Source organism: Oncorhynchus mykiss, chromosome 29, assembly GCF_057628025.1.
Source record: "Oncorhynchus mykiss isolate SJ-2025 chromosome 29, ASM5762802v1, whole genome shotgun sequence".
Classification (NCBI taxonomy): Eukaryota; Metazoa; Chordata; class Actinopteri; order Salmoniformes; family Salmonidae; genus Oncorhynchus; species Oncorhynchus mykiss.
The window spans coordinates 43,682,839-43,700,672 of record NC_143050.1 but is presented as its reverse complement, the minus strand read 5'-3'; the positions used below and the strand labels follow the sequence as shown (position 1 = coordinate 43,700,672).

The 17,834-nt window shown below is 43.7% G+C and overlaps 1 protein-coding gene across 4 annotated transcripts in view; it reads left to right on the top strand.

The window, feature by feature from the left end:
- Positions 1–17,834, top strand: part of LOC110509506 (netrin-G2) — a 153,254-nt gene that overhangs the window by 88,950 nt on the left and 46,470 nt on the right. Inside the window, exons 4-7 of one of the 4 annotated variants that reach the window (XM_090227289.1) lie at positions 2,019–2,191; positions 4,510–4,545; positions 6,017–6,187; positions 15,388–15,726. In XM_090227289.1, coding sequence (XP_090083415.1) covers positions 2,019–2,191; positions 4,510–4,545; positions 6,017–6,187; positions 15,388–15,726 — 719 coding nt within the window. Of the gene's footprint in view, positions 1–2,018; positions 2,192–4,509; positions 4,546–5,920; positions 5,935–6,016; positions 6,188–15,314; positions 15,727–17,834 lie in introns of all 4 variants that reach the window. The other 3 variants (XM_090227292.1, XM_090227290.1, XM_090227291.1) reach the window with 3 other exon arrangements.

Below are 17,834 nucleotides of genomic sequence, written 5' to 3'. Positions count from 1 at the left end.
AACCTTTCATTGCAGTCTGGTTTCTTTATTGGCTTTCAACAACAGAATTCAAGAGTGTTTACTCATTCGAAAAATGTCAATACATTTTGCAAAATTCTGAATATACTTTGTGATGATACTGAAGATTACACCATGGGCCATTGCATAATAGGCTTAACACAACAAGCAATACTAAGTATGTGTTTGGCCTCTGAGATGCAGAAGCCTATAGTTAGCCCTGTAGATAATCATGGCATTCTGAAATGAATAGATGGCAGACAGGGTATAGGCCAGGATGGTCCCACATGCAAATAGGCTGTTCTGTTCCTGCATCTTCTGGTGGTCTAATGAAAACAGTACAATAATGATACAACAAATTAAGATGCATTATGTACTGTATGCCTTTTGTTTTGATGACAAAACAAAGAAGCCTACACACCTGTGGAAGTTCCTCACTTTCAGGGTCCAACTCCAGCTCCAACTGACAGGTTGAATACCATGAGCCTTTCAGGGTCCAACTCCAGCTCCAACTGACAGGTTGAATACCATGAGCCTTTCAGGGTCCAACTCCAGCTCCAACTGACAGGTTGAATACCATGAGCCTTTCAGGGTCCAACTCCAGCTCCAACTGACAGGTTGAATACCATGAGCCTTTCAGGGTCCAACTCCAGCTCCAACTGACAGGTTGAATACCATGAGCCTTTCAGGGTCCAACTCCAGCTCCAACTGACAGGTTGAATACCATGAGCCTTTCAGGGTCCAACTCCAGCTCCAACTGACAGGTTGAATACCATGAGCCTTTCAGGGTCCAACTCCAGCTCCAACTGACAGGTTGAATACCATGAGCCTTTCAGGGTCCAACTCCAGCTCCAACTGACAGGTTGAATACCATGAGCCTTTCAGGGTCCAACTCCAGCTCCAACTGACAGGTTGAATACCATGAGCCTTTCAGGGTCCAACTCCAGCTCCAACTGACAGGTTGAATACCATGAGCCTTTGTTGTTGTTTTTTGAAGGTGTAAGGGGTGGGGGTGGGCTCTAGACCATCCAATCAACCAATCAGGCTGTGTACACATATCTCTAATTTCATATGAAATGTTTTTTTACTAACGCTCACACAATCAGACTGAGCATTCCACTGGCCCAAGGAGGCTCTGGGAAATAAATTGTAAACAATTTTTTATTATGGAGTTAGATATAATTTTAAAAAACACACACAGTGATGAATTAGACATAAAGTGATGATTTCAAAATCACATTAAAAAGACTGCATGTGGGCTTCAACCCCCCAAGGTTGATGTCCACACCTCCCCGGAAATCTAATTAGCATTATAAAAATAAAATGACCATGAGGCATCCCGAAAATTGGTCTTCTCACAAATCGTCTGCAGCGTCTGAACGGTTTTACCTAGAAATGATTATGACCCCTCTATGGAAAGATGAGACTCTAAAGAACACGATGGTGGTCTCCATTTCTGCGTCTTGGGACTCATCTGAAGTTGGTACAGCTGATCTGTAGCATCCGAACAGTTTGGGCTACACACTAATATGACCCCTCTGTGGAAAGGTTTTGCTCTAGGATGCCCACAGGCCTCACAAGACTTGTCTTAAGGTCACCCGGTACCCGTTGAAAAAATGAATGGAAGTATACAGTAACAGTCAACATTTTTGATACAACTACTTATTCTAAGATTTGTCTTTATTTGGCCTATTTTCTACATTGTAGAATAATAGTGAAGACATCAAAAATATGAAATAACACATATGTAATCTTGTAGTAACCCAAAAAATTGTTAAACAAATCAAAATACATTTCATATTGAGATTCTTCAAAGCAGCCACCCTTTTCCTTGATGACAACTTTCCACCCCCCCCCCCCCCCCCCCCCCCCCCCCCAAGGGATCTGAACTTCTTGACAAGGTGCCTAGGTGTTGGGTTAAAGTCGCTGCAATATGCTTAAGCGAGTACACACCACACATGCACACTTCTGTGCCTCCTTTCACACACACTCACACCCTTCTTCCTATCCCTTGTCCTCAGGTGTAAGTGTAACCTGCATTCGTCGCTGTGCCTGCTGCAAGAGGGGAACCTCCAGTGTCAGTGTGAACACAACACCACGGGACAGGACTGTCAGCGCTGCAAGAAGGGCTTCAAGGCCAAGTCTTGGAAAGCTGGCTCCTACCTGCCCACACCCAACGGATCTCCCAACACCTGTACGTATCCCCCATTTATACAGTAGAGTTCTATTCTATTCTGTTCCTTGACCACTTTGAACAGGACCCACTTACATACTGTAGCTCACTCATACCAAGTGAATTGTTCATTTGTGAATCGGGAGGTGACGGAACAAAAAGTGAGCGCGAGAGTAGAGTTACCTGGGGGGCTCTGAGGTTCTGGAACATTGTTAGAGTAGGGTTACCTGGGGGGCTCTGAGGTTCTGGAACATTGTTAGAGTAGGGTTACCTGGGGGGCTCTGAGGTTCTGGAACATTGTTAGAGTACTGTTACCTGGGGGGCTCTGAGGTTCTGGAACATTGTTAGAGTAGGGTTACCTGGGGGGCTCTGAGGTTCTGGAACATTGTTAGAATAGGGTTACCTGGGGGGCTCTGAGGTTCTGGAAAATTGTTAGAGTAGGGTTACCTGGGGGGCTCTGAGGTTCTGGAACATTGTTAGAGTAGGGTTACGTGGGGGGCTCTGAGGTTCTGGAACATTGTTAGAGTAGGGTTATCCGGGGGGCTCTGAGGTTCTGGAACATTGTTAGAGTAGGGTTACCTGGGGGGCTCTGAGGTTCTGGAACATTGTTAGAGTAGGGTTACCTGGGGGGCTCTGAGGTTCTGGAACGTTGTTAGAGTACTGTTACCTGGGGGGCTCTGAGGTTCTGGAACATTTTTAGAGTAGGGTTACCTGGGGGGCTCTGAGGTTCTGGAACATCGTTAGCCTATAGAGTCCTGGAAAAGTTTGGCCTTTTATAAACTCATTTGATAAATAATGAAATTTTAGATCATTTTACATGACTGGACACTTAGCAGAATCTTTTTAAGACTGCACAAAATATTGAAATGACAGGCTATTTTGACACTGACAAACTGAGAATCTGAGATCAATAAAAACAACCTTGTCTTGAATCCATTAATAGCCTGGGCCTAGGTGTGAGGAGATATTGTACAATATGAGGAGGAAAGTATAGTTCTAAAAAAGCTTTCACTGACTCACCCAATGATGCCCAGCTCACTTGCCGGCGATGTCTGATGTACTCTCTTGTTTTACTTTGTACCTAGGCTACTGTTCGCTAGGCCTATTTGGAAGTTGCTCAAATATTTTGGCAGCATACAAACAGATTAGAGACTTCTCTTTTCATCTGAAGGCATTTGCTTTCCAACCTGTGTTTTCCCGCAATTTTATTTGAAATATTGCAAAAGGCCTGTTTTGGCTGCATGCTGTTCACTGACAGATTTGCGGCGCTTTCCTGACACCTTGTGATTGGCATAGACACAATTCACAGCGAGGCAATTTTTTTTAAAGGGAGCTATTGATCCTCTATGGCGAAATGATAGGCCTAATCCTGGTGGACTGTTCTGAATGATTTGATTTATTTTTGAACAGAGAGCAGTAGTCCTAATTCTATAACTTTGACAAATGTATTTAAATTTATCAGAGGTGCTGCAGCATAAATCCCACGACTATGATTCTATAAGGAAAACATTAAAAAATATTTCCACGAGAGGTACTGGATCCTGGCAAATAGGTTCCGTAACCAAACTAGAGGTTCCAGATCCTGTACCTCAGAGCAGAGAGCAGTGTAGTGTAGTGTGGAGGGGGGGGATCTTGTTGGAGAATGTACTGTTGCTCGCACTGGCGATGATAAAATAATAATCTAGGCCAGGCAGCACATCCCATCCTGCCATAACTCCCCCCCCCCCAACCCCTCCTCTGCCTCCCTTCGTCCACCACTGCGGAGCGCCCTCCCTGCCTCCCAGCCTGGACTCTTCTGTCAGCTCTCTGGCAGATCAAGCCTGCTCTGGGGGCGGCCCAACTCCCCTGGCACTTGCCTGGTGGCGAGAGCCTATGCCTCCCCTATCATCCCATGATCAGAGAACCAGAGTTGGGTAGAGAACAGGGGCCTGGATGAACAGATTTGAGTGGTGTTCTACTGCAGAGGATCTAGTAGCAAACTGCATACAGATCAGAGTTCCTCTGTCCTCATCCCACAGACTGTGCAGGCTTTTATTCCACCCCAGCACCAGCACAACTAATTTAACTAATTATGGCCAAATTATTAATGGTAGTTGATTGGTTGTATCAGATGTGTCGGTGATGTTGGGCTGGAGCAAAAGCCTGAACACTCCTGTGGGTACCCACCAAGGTCAGGCCAGGATTAAAGAAAGCTGATATACAGTTTTTTGACACACAGCACACACAAGATTATTCTACAGAGTGTGATTAACAAGGTCGGGAAGACTGCATAAATAAACAGATACTTATACACTTTCTTTTTCTTCTTCCCTCTCCCCCTCTCTCGCCCTGTTTTTCAGGTGCAATCGCTGGTGCCCCCACAGGCGGTGGTTCTAGTAAGTAATAACAAGCCAAGAAGAGGATGTTGCATCCACATTTACACTCTCTCTCTCTCTCTCTCTCTCGCTCTCTCTCTCTCGTTCCATATCTCTGTTCTTCAGCTTCCGCTCTTCTTCTTTTGTTGGTTGCAGTGCTGGACTTGTCTTCCATATCATTGATAGGACGTCCTGTACGGTTGCCACCATGGCATCGAAATGTCCTTTTTTATCCCAGCTACACTAGCTTCCACTGCAGGAATCTTTTCACAGTTCTGTCTCTCTTATGTTAGAATGAAGTCACTGGTGGAGAGGCATGGGAGAGAAAAAGAGATTTAAATAAAGAGGGGGAAGAGAGAGAGCAGGGAAATGTGGGCTGTAATGCGGTGTGTGTGTGTGTGTGTGTGTGTGTGTGTGTGTGTGTGTGTGTGTGTGTGTGTGTGTGTGTGTGTGTGTGTGTGTGTGTGTGTGTGTGTGTGTGTGTGTGTGTGTGTGTGTGTGTGTGTGAGAGAGAGAGAGAGAGAGAGAGAGGGATAGGAAGTGAGTATGAAAGGTAGAGAGGGGGAGCAGGGGAATTGGTAAGTGTGCTGTAATGCGGTGTGATTGTGGGTGAGGAGCTCCTAGAGGAATGAATAAAATGGAATTTGATTAGGGATACTCTCTGTGGAGACACTCTCAGCTCAGAGCGCTTAGATGGAAATGATCAGCAAAGTGGCAACATCAGACCTGACAGACAGCACTGGGCTCTCCTGGTTAGTCTACAGGACTTTTTTTGCTCGGAATTGATCTTTTTCACAAAATATAGCATGTTACAAACGGCACCCCATAGGACTGACTAGGGATCTTTGGGGTTAAGATAGACTTGCAAAACTATTATTAGACTTGGCTTAAAGCTATTCAAGGATAAAAAAATATGACATATGCTTTTAGACTAGTCATATGTAGGACTAGCCAATGTTGTAGTGCAGGAGCAGGCAACCCTGGTCCTGGAGTACTGCAGGAACTTCATGTTTCTGATTTAACCCACCTGGAAGACCAGGAGGCAATCACTGAACTGATCAATTATCTCAGTTGGTTCAGTACATGAAAATGTAATAGAATTTTTAATTGAACAGAAGCAGTGCTGTACTGAATGACCAGTTGAAAAACCGGGACGGGTTGGATTGTGGGTTCAAAATGTACCGCTGCTCTTTAAATAAGTCACTCGTTGCCTCAAGCCACACCCCTGCACACCCACTAAATGGACCAAACGTATCTCAAAGTCTGTTCAAGAACGTTTTGGGAAAACGTGTCGTTAAGTACAAACCATTCCGCAATGTAACAAATGTTCAAGCAGCAGTGGTTTAGGGCCTAGTTGGAACAAAATCCTGCAGTACCTGCGGCACTCCAGGAACAGGGTTGCCTTCCCCTGTTGTAGTGTTTCAGTGGATTTTATGAGTGGAGAGGTGGCATGTTTTGTTTGTTCGTCAACTTGGAATCTGTTTTCTCACAGAACTGTCAGAAACTTTGCCTTTGACCACCACAACCACTACTTCAGCCCCCACTACAACCTCCATAAGTGAAAGTGAACCTGAAACTACAACCGTATTCCCCACTACCACACCAGAACCAGACCTGACCACAACCGCTACTCAAGAAGCTTCTTCTACTACTACTCAGGAAGGTGGGCACCTAGAGAAGATAGAGTTAGTGGTAGTGGGTAGAGTAGATATAGGTACAGTAGAAAAATATAGACTTATCATAGACAATAATTGTGTGTGTGTGTCATGTGTCTGTGCCCATGCACACGTGTGTGTGCATTATCATTAAAGTGCACTCTCTTTTGTCAAACCATCCATCATCTTGGTTGACATTAATGCCAGATGTGATGTGTCCGTGTAGTCCATCCATAGGAGAGAGTGGGCGTTGTGCTACTATAGAATGGATAGGTTGGCTGGATTCTTTCTGATTGACTGGATTTGAGGAGCCCCTATCCGACAGGACCAAACACCCTGTCAAGACCGTGAATATAAAGTGGTCCTCAGAACCAGGTCTAGTCCCGACCGACAACGGTCCTAGGTTAAATTTAAACCTGACATCTTGGGAGCCAGAGGGCCAATCGTGTTCCTCCGGGAAAAGCACTTAGTGTGTAGGGAGGAGGGAGGGAGAGGACGGCGAAAGAGGGAATGCCAGGAACGTCGTGTCTGATGTCATCAGAATTTTCTTTGAGGAAATCCATTAAATACTGTTGTTGAATTGATCAGCACTTTTCTGTATTTTAAGGCCGATGTCAAGAGCTCCTATAGAGTCACTGATGAGCTGTGATTGAGGAGCAGTTAACTAAAGCTTTAAAACAGAAAAAAGAAACAGTCGTCTCGTTACCAGTCTTGTGTGCATGTGTGTGTTTATGGATGGCTCAGTGAAACTCATATATCATCCTCCCGGGGATCCGAGCTCTCACTCACTCCCCCACCTCCCCATCACCTCCCTACAGGTAGAGTATGCTGTGACCAGGAGTCCACCCCCTTCTCATGGATCTAAGAATAAAAACCCCGATAATTCCAAGTCCAGTCATAACACACGTGTGTGCGTGCGTGTAGGCACAGGGATGCTTCTTCCCTGCAGAAAGAATGCACATTCCATCCACACGAGTTTGTCTACAGAGTTAGAGAAGTGTGTCATACTTAATTAAATAAGGCACAAGAGGCAGTGCTGTGTCATGAATACAGTTGCAGGTAAATGGCGTTGTTTGGCCCTACACAATAACCGTCATCATGGTAGCATTCACATTAATGTAGAAGTGTTTAGAAACATATTCTATTTTTATTTACAATAAAAGTGACACCAAAATGACAGTACATTATTTACTGTTAATTTCTATTGGGCACAAAATAATCTGAAACGCAATGTGAAATGCTGTAATTTCTAAACGGTTCACCCAATATGGATGAAAATACCCTCAAATTAAAGTTGACAGTCTGAACTTCAACCTCAAAGTCAACTCAAATCCATGTTATATTTCAAATCCAAAGTGCTGAACTACAGAGCCAAAACAACAAAAAATGTGTCACTTTTCAAATACTTTTGGAGCTCACTGTAGGGAAAGGGAAATGGGATACCTAGTCAGTTGCACAAATGAATGCAATTCTTACAAAATGTGTCTACCGCATTTAACCCAACCACTCTGGATCAGAGAGCTGCAGAGGGCTGCCTTAATCTGTAGATCCACTCTCCCTTATTAGTCTCATGGGCCTCCCTCCCCCAGCCAGTCAGCCGGTCAGTCTTTGCTACTGAGCATGCTCAGATGGACAGGGAATTAGTAGTCCAGTGGCCAGCCAGAAGGATCTACAGAGCTCTGACCCCATTGGTCAATTTGGCCAGATGGGTGTGGGGAGGGGAGAGGAGAGGAGGGCTGGTCAGATGGAGAATCTCAATTGCATTCTATCCGCGTCCTCTCTCGTTGCTTCCTTCTCAAAACTCATTGGAGGAGAAGGTCGGAGGGGAGGGATCTTTGGCTTTCTCATGCAATGGGATTTGAGAAGGAGGCGAGGAGAGGACACGAGGAGTATGCTATTGAGATTCTCCCAGAGAGACCAAATCCTTGGGCCCACTTGACCCCTCCCCTTCCTAAATCTGCCTTTGCAGATAGAGGGCTTGGCAGGTCAAGCGGCATTCCCTATCTGCTAACTAAGAAACACAGACACTTGCTGCGCAAGCATACAAACAGTCTATCCTCCTATGCTCTAGTAAAAGTCCAGTAGGACTCAACTTTGCATAAACATTACCATTTATTAAACCCAGAGAAATCCAAACCTAATAACAATGTAGTCTGTAGGATAACACATGTTGTTTTTTTTTACATCCTGTCACTCATCTGGGTGTTATTAGGTGTTCTGGGAACGTTATCTCGATCCCTCCCTGAATCACATTACCATTGTTAGCGTTGCACAAATGGCTGTCTAGCACTGCAGTAACAAATGCCAGGCACACCAAAACTGGCAGGCGGCATTAAAAGTCATTGTGATCATTTATCCTGCCTACATTAACCCAAACAAGTGACAAATTGTCTCATTTTACGCACATGTGTTTGCGTGACAGGAAAGAGTAGAAATACAAGGGACGTAGGAGTATATGTGTTGTGTGTGTGGTGTGTTTGTGTGTGTGTGTGTGCATCTGCTTGCATCCATCTGCGTGTGTGCTTGTATATTCGTACATACAGTACATATGTGCACCTAGTTAAGCTGCAGCTGGCCCAGAACATCTTGCTCTTCATTGCAAATCGGAGGGCCTGTTGTCTGGACCTCTGGCAGTCTCTATGGGTGTGCCACAGGGTTAAATTCTCGGGTCGACTCTCTTCTCTGTATACATCAATGATGTCGCTCTTGCTGCTGGTGATTCCTTGATCCACCTCTAAACAGACGACACCATTCTGTATACATCTGGCCCTTCTTTGGACACTGTGTTAACTAACCTCCAGACGAGCTTCAATGCCATGCAACTCTCCTTCCGTGGCCTCCAACTGCTCTTAAATGCAAGTAAAACTAAATGCATGCTCATTAACCGGTCGCTGCCCGCACCTGCCCGCCCATCCAGCATCACTACTCTGGACGGTTCTGACTTAGAATATGTGGACAACTACAAATACCTAGGTGTTTGTTAGACAGCGAACTCTCCTTCCAGACTCACATTAAGCATCTCCAATCCAATATTAAATCTAGAATCGGCTTCCTATTTCGCAAAACAAAGCACCCTTCACTCATGCTGCCAAACATACCCTCGTAAAACTGGCCATCCTACCGATCCTCGACTTCGGCGATGTCATTTACAAAATAGCCTCCAACACTCTACTGAACAAATTGGATGCAGTCTATCACAGTGCCATCCGTTTTGTCACCAAAGCCCCATATACTACCCACCACTGCGACCTGTACGCTCTCGTTGGCTGGCCCTCGCTTGATACTCGTCGCCAAACACACTGGCTCCAGGTCATCTACAAGTCTCTGCTAGTTAAAGCCCCCTGCCTTATCTCAGCTCACTGGTCACCATAGCAGCACCCACCCGTAGCACATGCTCCAGCAGGCGCGTGCTGTACAAATTTGATTTGATTTGATTTGAGCTGTCAGACCAGCTCAAAGATCACTGCACCTGTACATAGCCCATCTGTAAATATCCCATCCAACTACCTCATCCTCATACTGTAATTATTTATTGATCTTGCTCCTTTGCACCCCAGTATCTCTACTTGCACATTCATCTTCTGCACATCTACCATTCCAGTGTTTAATTACTATATTGTAATTACTTCGCCATCATGGCCTATTTATTGCCTTACCTCCCTTATCTTACTTCATTTGCACACACTGTATGTAGACTTTTTTCTATTGTGTTATTGACTGTATGTTTGTTTATTCCATGTCTAACTCTGTTGTTGTTTGTGTCGTACTGCTTTGCTTTATCTTGGCCAGGTCGCAGTTATAAATGAGAACTTGTTCTCAACTAGCCTACCTGGTTAAATAAAGGTGAAATAAATTTAAAATTATCAGAGGGCTGATATTAATAGTATGCATTCCCGTCTATCTTAGCTAAGAGTTGAGGAAAGACTGACTGCGTCACTTCTTATTTTTATAAGAAACGTTAATGTGTTGGAATTTCCATATTGTTTGCATAATCAACTTACACACAGCACTGACACACACACTTACTCCACCAGACATGCCACCAGGGGTATTTTCACAGTCCCCAGGTCCAGAACAAATTCAAGGAAACGTACAGTATATACGCCATTCCATCTCATATAGAGCAAGTGAATAGCAAACCTAGTTTATGTACTGACATGTATGTGTTACTGATAGATGTGCACACACACACACTACATGTTGATGTTTTTAAATGGTTGTTGCCATTGGCGTCAGCTAATGTGGATCCTAATAAATCAAATCAAATAACAGTGTGTCATTGGATGTACTAACTCAGCACTCAAGGGGCTTTCATTTTTGAGCTCTCCCCGTAGATTTTGCAGAGACATAATGAGTGACAGAATGAGTGACAGAACACAGAGCCAATCACGGTGCAACTAGAGAACGTTACCAAACCCTACGCTCTGTATTTTCCACTGGCTGCCCCACCAGCACAGAAAGCACTGAGCTAGGCTGAAACACCTGCATTTTGGAGCTGCCTTACTCAAAGAAAAAAATAGACTATATTTGTATGCAGCACATATAGCTTAACACATATTAATGCCAAAATAACAGGCAAAACAGGCAACAAAAACCATTTATATTTTTTGCATTTATTTCTTTAGCTAAACAGGTGGGGCTCAAGACAGGTGAGGCTCTGCCCTGTTTGATGGGTCACCAATTACCTATAGTCATCCACAGACTATTCACTCTTAGAAAAAAGGTTCCAAAAGGGTTATTTGTGGAGGGGCCTACCAAGAACCGTTTTAATCTGAACAACTGCTTTTGGAAGACAAAGGTTATTTTAAAGGCAAAGGGTTCAATCGAGAACCTTCAACATCCTAAGATCCGTTTTTTGGAAGAAGTATTATTTGATGATTCCTTAGAAGGCAAGAAGGGTTCTTTGAAGGCGAAAAGGGTTCTACATAGAAACATATATAATATTTCCCGGCATGCTCTATTGCAGGGCGATTTTCTAAATGGTTCCTTTTAATATCTGTGTTTTTGCATGTACATTGAATGATTGATACGTTTTATGCTACACAAAGATACATAGCATACATTTTTCTAAACTAATCCAATCTGTTAGAAGTTTGACTCAATGCACCCGTTACTGAGATAGTTGTTCCAGTTTAGATTATTGAGGTAGTCGGTATTCAATCTTCCCTACCCTGGCAGTCATTCTGAATGCAGGTTGCGGGTGAATACAAATTCCAACTGTTGGATATCCTAAGTCTGGCTTGATTCCTATAGGAATTACAAATCACTTTGCAAGCCAGCATGATGTGACTTGCAGGCCTGATGTGGCATGTAAAACCAAGAGTTTCCCAACACCACTGTGTTATGGTAAAACTAGGCCATCAAAGTAAGGCCTTGTGATATATGTAATGTAATGTATTGTCATGAAGTTCCATTTTAATGATAACATTTGCCTAGATCAGGTTTTCTTAAACTATAGTTTGGAACCCAAATTGGGCCCTGGGCATCTATTTCTTCTTAATTTGGGTTGTTTGAGGACAGTCTCATTTGGGTCTCGAGCTGAAAAAGCTTAAAACGGCAGCCATCTCCTCCGGCTCCATTATTATAATGTATCTAATTCTGACCTAGATAGTAATTTGGTGAAATCCACAGGCCTTTAAAAGGAAAGAAGTGAACAACCATGTCTGTGGTCACTAATACTGCTTTCACACAGTATTTAGCCTTCAGAAAAATTGGGGCAATGTTTACATGACCCCCCCCCCCTTACAAACAGGCCCCTTTTATACCTCCCGTGTACATGCCAGCATACAGGGGACAAGTGTTAGTAGTGGTGTGCAGATGTATGTAGGTGGTTGTCTATTTTCATAAATCTATTGAGAATATACACAATCAAAAATAAATACATTATTAATTCATTTAGGCAGGTCCTAAAAAACGTTTTAAGACTAATCAAATGTATTTTAAAATGTTTAATTAGGCCTATGTTGCGAGTCTGTGCAGCCATGGCTTCCACAACGTCTGTGTACGCTATCCCTGATGCACTGAAAATGAAGTATGAACAATGAAGTAAGCTTCATGCGACATCTTTTTGAGAGCGAACCCATTACACATTTTTGTGCGCCATCCAAATGAAATCAATAGTTTGTTATTTTGTTAATTAAACTGACAAGACACCCAATCACAGTCAAAACACATATATTTTATAGTAAGAATAAAATACAACAAATATTTTCCCCAGACAACTTGTGTCATGGGAACGTCTGGAACAGCTGTCATATAAAACAGTTATATTTTGAAACAGAGCCCAAGACCATGCTTTTTTAAAATCCACATTTCATCTCTTTCCTAGGCCACATTATTACATGCTAAATGTTTCTGATAAGTTATAGATGAGCAACTAATAGATAAGCTACAACCTCCACTTATTTGCCCAGCCAGAAACCAATTAGCCAAATATCCTATACAGTCAGTGTTCCAGTGAAACAAGTCCGTGTAGTCACAGGCTTTTGGTTGGCCTCGGCTACTAAGTGACAGATGATCATAGGCAGCACTCACCTCAACTTAGTCAACATTTTCCCGGTGTAATTGTAGCCTAACCAATATCCAAACGGAGATTCAGGGAAAACTAAAATCAGACATTTATTGATTTACCAAGACGAGTCCCCATGCTTGTCTCTTAGCAGCTTGATGGCGTCAAAACGGTGCTGAAATGATCATCTAGTTCAGGGTTTCCCAAACTCGGTCTTGGTGCACGTTTAGTTTTTTTTCCCTATCACTACACAGCTGATTCAAATAATCCAAGCTTGATGATGAGTCGGCTATGTGAAAACAAAACGTGCACCCAGGAAGGGCCCTAAGACCGCGTTTGGGAGATCGAGTTGACCACACGCGGGTAGGCAATTACTTCAAATGTATTACAAGGATTGGTTGACTTTGCAAGTTTCAGTGTGCAACAATTTGATACTGTACATGACTTCAATTGCATTAGCCTATATTTTCATCATTCGGTGATATTTATTCCCACAGTAGCCTAATTCTTTATGTATCCATCCAGTTGTGGTTCGGAAGACGTTGCATGCTTAGTGGTGGGCTATGCGAAAAGATGGGCGAAGGGACATGCCTTGCAAAGTTTAGAACTGGTAGGAAGATGGTTAACAGGCGAAGCCTTAGCCACCATCAAGAGTTTAATTGAGAGTGTAATGTGTGCCAAATCCGCCTTCAGCGTTTGCAAACATTGTATGCAGAACTTTATTGAAATGATTACTAGGCCGTTTGGAGGAAATTCAAGTTTTGGCAATACCTTTCAGATATAAAGAAAAGGTGATAAACTGGTGGGGAAATGCCTTAGTATGAAAGGGATATTACAAAAACAGTGGGGTGGTAACTCTACAATTCACTCCAAAAGAAAAGTTACCTTGGAAAGTATGAAAATTAGGCTTTACACCATACAGTGTTAAAACAACACCAAAAATGACTGACTGTAATAGTGTTTTTGTTTAACACTAATAGGAGTTAACTCTAGATCAACACTAGTGTTGACAATAAATAACTCTGTGAGTGTTAATTAGCCTATAGTGTTACATTTTAGTAACACTGGCAAGTGGAATGCAGTGTTAATATTTTACATTAACACTCAAAATGTAATACTATAATCAGAGTGCTTTTTACACTCTGTAGAGTGGGACCATATGTACTCTGAGATAGTGTTAACATGAACTCTTTAAGTGTTGATTTAACACTGCAAATTATTTTGTGATATAGCCAACCATGGACTATTGAGCTATACTGTATGTATTTAGCTTGATATTTAGAAAGCCAACATCCAGCTTGTTATTAATGCTTTAACACAAAGAGCTAGTGGCCTTTGTAGTACACTAGTGCAGGGGTTCCCAAACTGGGGTCCGCGGAGGTACTGTGGCAATATTCAATATTGCTAGCAACAACAGATTAAATGAATTTGGCCAAGGGGTCCGTGGAACAAGTTTAGAGGGTGCAATACAATAATATGTAATACTATTAATCTACAATATAGGCTACCTTAGATGCACAGCAGGGCCTGGGAGGCTCACAGGGATCCATGGTACTCGGTAAACATTTACAATATAATTTAAACTTGAAAACTACAATGTGTAGAATTGACAATGTGTAGACTTGCAGGAATGTGCATTTAAACTGCAATTTTTTTATCTCTGGAAAATGGTGTAGAATTGCAGGAAATTACCGTGAAAAAAGCAATAGAAATGATCCCTGATGCTAAGAGGGGGGCCTTTAAAATGTTAGTTCCCAGGGCCCCAGACCCAGGGCCCAAGACTTGGTTAGTCTGGCCATGCGCTGCACCAGTCATAGTAAAACGCCTTGTATGTTATTTTTATCGCACTGTAAAGTCAGAGTTGTGTTCTGATTTTGAGGGCGTCCCTAATAAATTTGCTATCACAGAAGTGCCCAAAAAGTTTGGCAACCCCTGTATATTAGCTAATAGGGCTAGCATATAGTACACCAGCTCTAGTATACATCTTTGCTTCTATACTGTATATCTAATGTGTATGTATGACATCAGTATTTACATGTTGTGTAGATTAACCTCTTAAACTGATGTATATCATTTGCATTTATCCATATATCTAATGTACCACAAAAGGTTGCAAGTTCATATCCCCGAGCTGACAAGGTACAAATCTGTCGTTCTGCACCAGAACAGGCAGTTAACCCACTGTTCCTAGGCCATCATTGAAAATAAGAATTTGTTCTCAACTGACTTGCCTGGTTAAATAAAGGTTAAATAAAATACTGTAAGCCTGAAGTGGACCATTAGTATTGCAATCAGTGTTCTCTTACCACAAGCATCTTCTGCAGTAAACTAAATAGAACTTGTCTTTGCAGTAATGCCCCCCTCCCCCCCCCCCCCCCATAGGTGGGAAAGGTACAGCTTTTGAGTTTAGTCAATCTCAGCTGTGTGAAATCACACTTCCATCATGTCTTCACTTCTGTGCGTGTGCCTGCAAGTGTTTCGCGAGTGTGTGCTTGTGCATGCTGACACTTTTGTGCATGTGCTTATATGCACATTTTGCAAGTCTGTCTATGTGTGTTTGTGTGTGCGCGTACGTGCGTGGGTCAGAGAAAAGAAAAGCTTGGCTTTCTTTGGATAACCAATCTGAGACAACATTCCCTATGCCTAATGCCTTACACCACTCATTTCTCATCCCTTTCACATTCTCTCTCTTTCCTCAAGAGCCCATCCTTTCAACCGAGGCCCCAACCGACACCACCACCACTCCCCCAACAGAGCCCCCTGTTACGGACCCTGAGCCTCCCCTCATTTACACCATCACCCCCACCGATTCCCCTCCACCACCTCCACTTATAGAGGAAAAACGTACAACTTCCATCTACATTACCACAGAGGCCACGCCCCCTACAACCACCCCTCAGTCTATCACAGAAGAGTCCACATCCCCTCCACCGATCATGGAGGAGCTCACGTCACTGTTCCTGACCGAGAGCACTGCCCCTGTTACAACACCGCCCCCAACGGAGCTGCCTAAGCCAATGGTTGTAGAGAGTGAAGAAGGTAAGCCAGACCCATAGAGTAGTAGTTTAGAGTAGATGTAGAGTAGAGCTATAGCCTCTAAACTGAAAAGCATTCTGATTTATTTGAAGGATTCCTGTGGTGTGGCGTCATAGAACTATAATCTATTTTCTCTCTGACTGGCTTCCCTCAGAGGTAAGGCCTGGAACAAAAAGAGCTATTTAATAAGGAGTGTCCCCTTACATTACACAATAATCATATTCGATGTCAGAGCTGCTCATTCAATTTAGATAATGATACTGAAACCCAGTTAATGTATGTGTGTGTGTGTGTGTGTGTGTGTGTGTGTGTGTGTGTGTGTGTGTGTGTGTGTGTGTGAGAGAGAGAGAGTCTAAGTGTGTGAGAGAGTCTAAGTGTGTGTGAGAGTCTAAGTGTGTGTGAGTGTGAGTCTAAGTGTGTGCGTGTGTGAGTCTAAGTGTGTGTGAGTGTGTGAGTGAGAGAGACAGAGAGAGAGAGAGAGAGAGAGAGAGAGAGTGATAGTGAGAGAATGTGGAAGGGGGGGGAGAAAAAGCTAGAGTGAGAGAAAGGGAGAGAGGGTGGGATAAAGTCCTGCTTCACTGTCAGTGTGAAATCAATGTGATTTCAACACGTTTCCGAGACACTGGGTTCCTGTCAAGCTACTGGCAGAGGAATAGCAGGGAGGGAGTGAGAGAGAGTGAGAGTGAGAGAGAGGTACTGTAGAGAGGGGCGGCCAAAACAAAACCCATCCATTTGCATCATCACTCCCAGAGAATGGTTTTACACAACTCATAAAGAGGCCTTGAACCACTCTTGATCAAACTTGCTGTCAACACACAATTTCAAAGGTCTATACTCTATTCACAATTTGCTCCATATTCGACAATGCATAAATTCACCTCCTTCACAATTTACAATTCCATGTAGGCTACCTCCACATCTACGGCATTCATATTAGGAAGATGTCAAATTTCAGGTAAAACTCTGTCACGACTTCCTAATATGGATGCAGTATTTCACTTTATGTCAAGGAATTTTGGTGGCTGGAATGACATGCTGCCAGGCACTGTGAACATGATTCTGTAGGGAGGCAGTCTGCCTGCTGGTTGAGAATTGGTGTGGGGAGTCAGGGAGCTCTAGAGGGCAAACAGTGTTGCTGTGTTGACTCTCGATCAAACTGCTGGCAGTGACCAGAGCAGATGATCTGAGAGCTCCATCACTGTCCTGCTCCGCTAAGCTGCCCTCTACACACACACACACACACACACACACAAATCCAACCCCATCTCCCTGGGTGTGTGTGTGCGAACGTGCCATTCAGACAGTGCGGGTTGAGCTGACGAGCCGATTGAGATTAATGCCGGTATGGCTGTGAAGCGCTCTCTCCCCCAAAGCAGCGTGGGTAACTGAGATTAAATGCATTTATGCTCTCTGTTTTGCTAGATCAGCCAGTGTAACTTCAGTGTCCCTGAGAGATCAGCCCCCATAGGGAGGTGTGTGTGTGTGTGTGTGTGTGTGTGTGTGTGTGTGTGTGTGTGTGTGTGTGTGTGTGTGTGTGTGTGTGTGTGTGTGTGTGTGTGTGTGTGTGTGTGTGTGTGTGTGTGTGTGTGTGTGCGCGCGCGCCCTGGGACTGTCCTGTTGCAGAAGGCCACTTCACACCTATGTATTAGGGACCAGGTTGCCAGAGAACAGAGTCAGCTGGTCAGCAAACCAGTGGCCCAGCCTGGGGTTGGAGACCCCAGTCTGCCCTTGAACTCTTTAGTTGTTTCCAGGATGGCAGGTTGAAACAACCTCTATAAACTCCTGTCCTTCACCTCAACTCCCATCTGGACTTTTTCCACATGGACAATCCTGCCTCTGGGCTTCCTCTGGACATCCTTTAGTGCATCACTGAACATAAAATGATCACTTACACTATCAATTACACCTGTTTCCTTCTATTCTTGTTTCCAGTGTGCCTGTCTGTCCGGTGTGGCAATAAAGTGTGAGTTGTATCCCTGTCCCCTGCTGGTTATTCAGTCCTCTTACCGGGACTCTGGGACTGTTGCACCTATAATCGAAACTGGCATCTTTCAGAGTCCACCACCATTTGGTGGCACTCTTTTTCAATGGGTGTGTGTTTGTCCCCACTG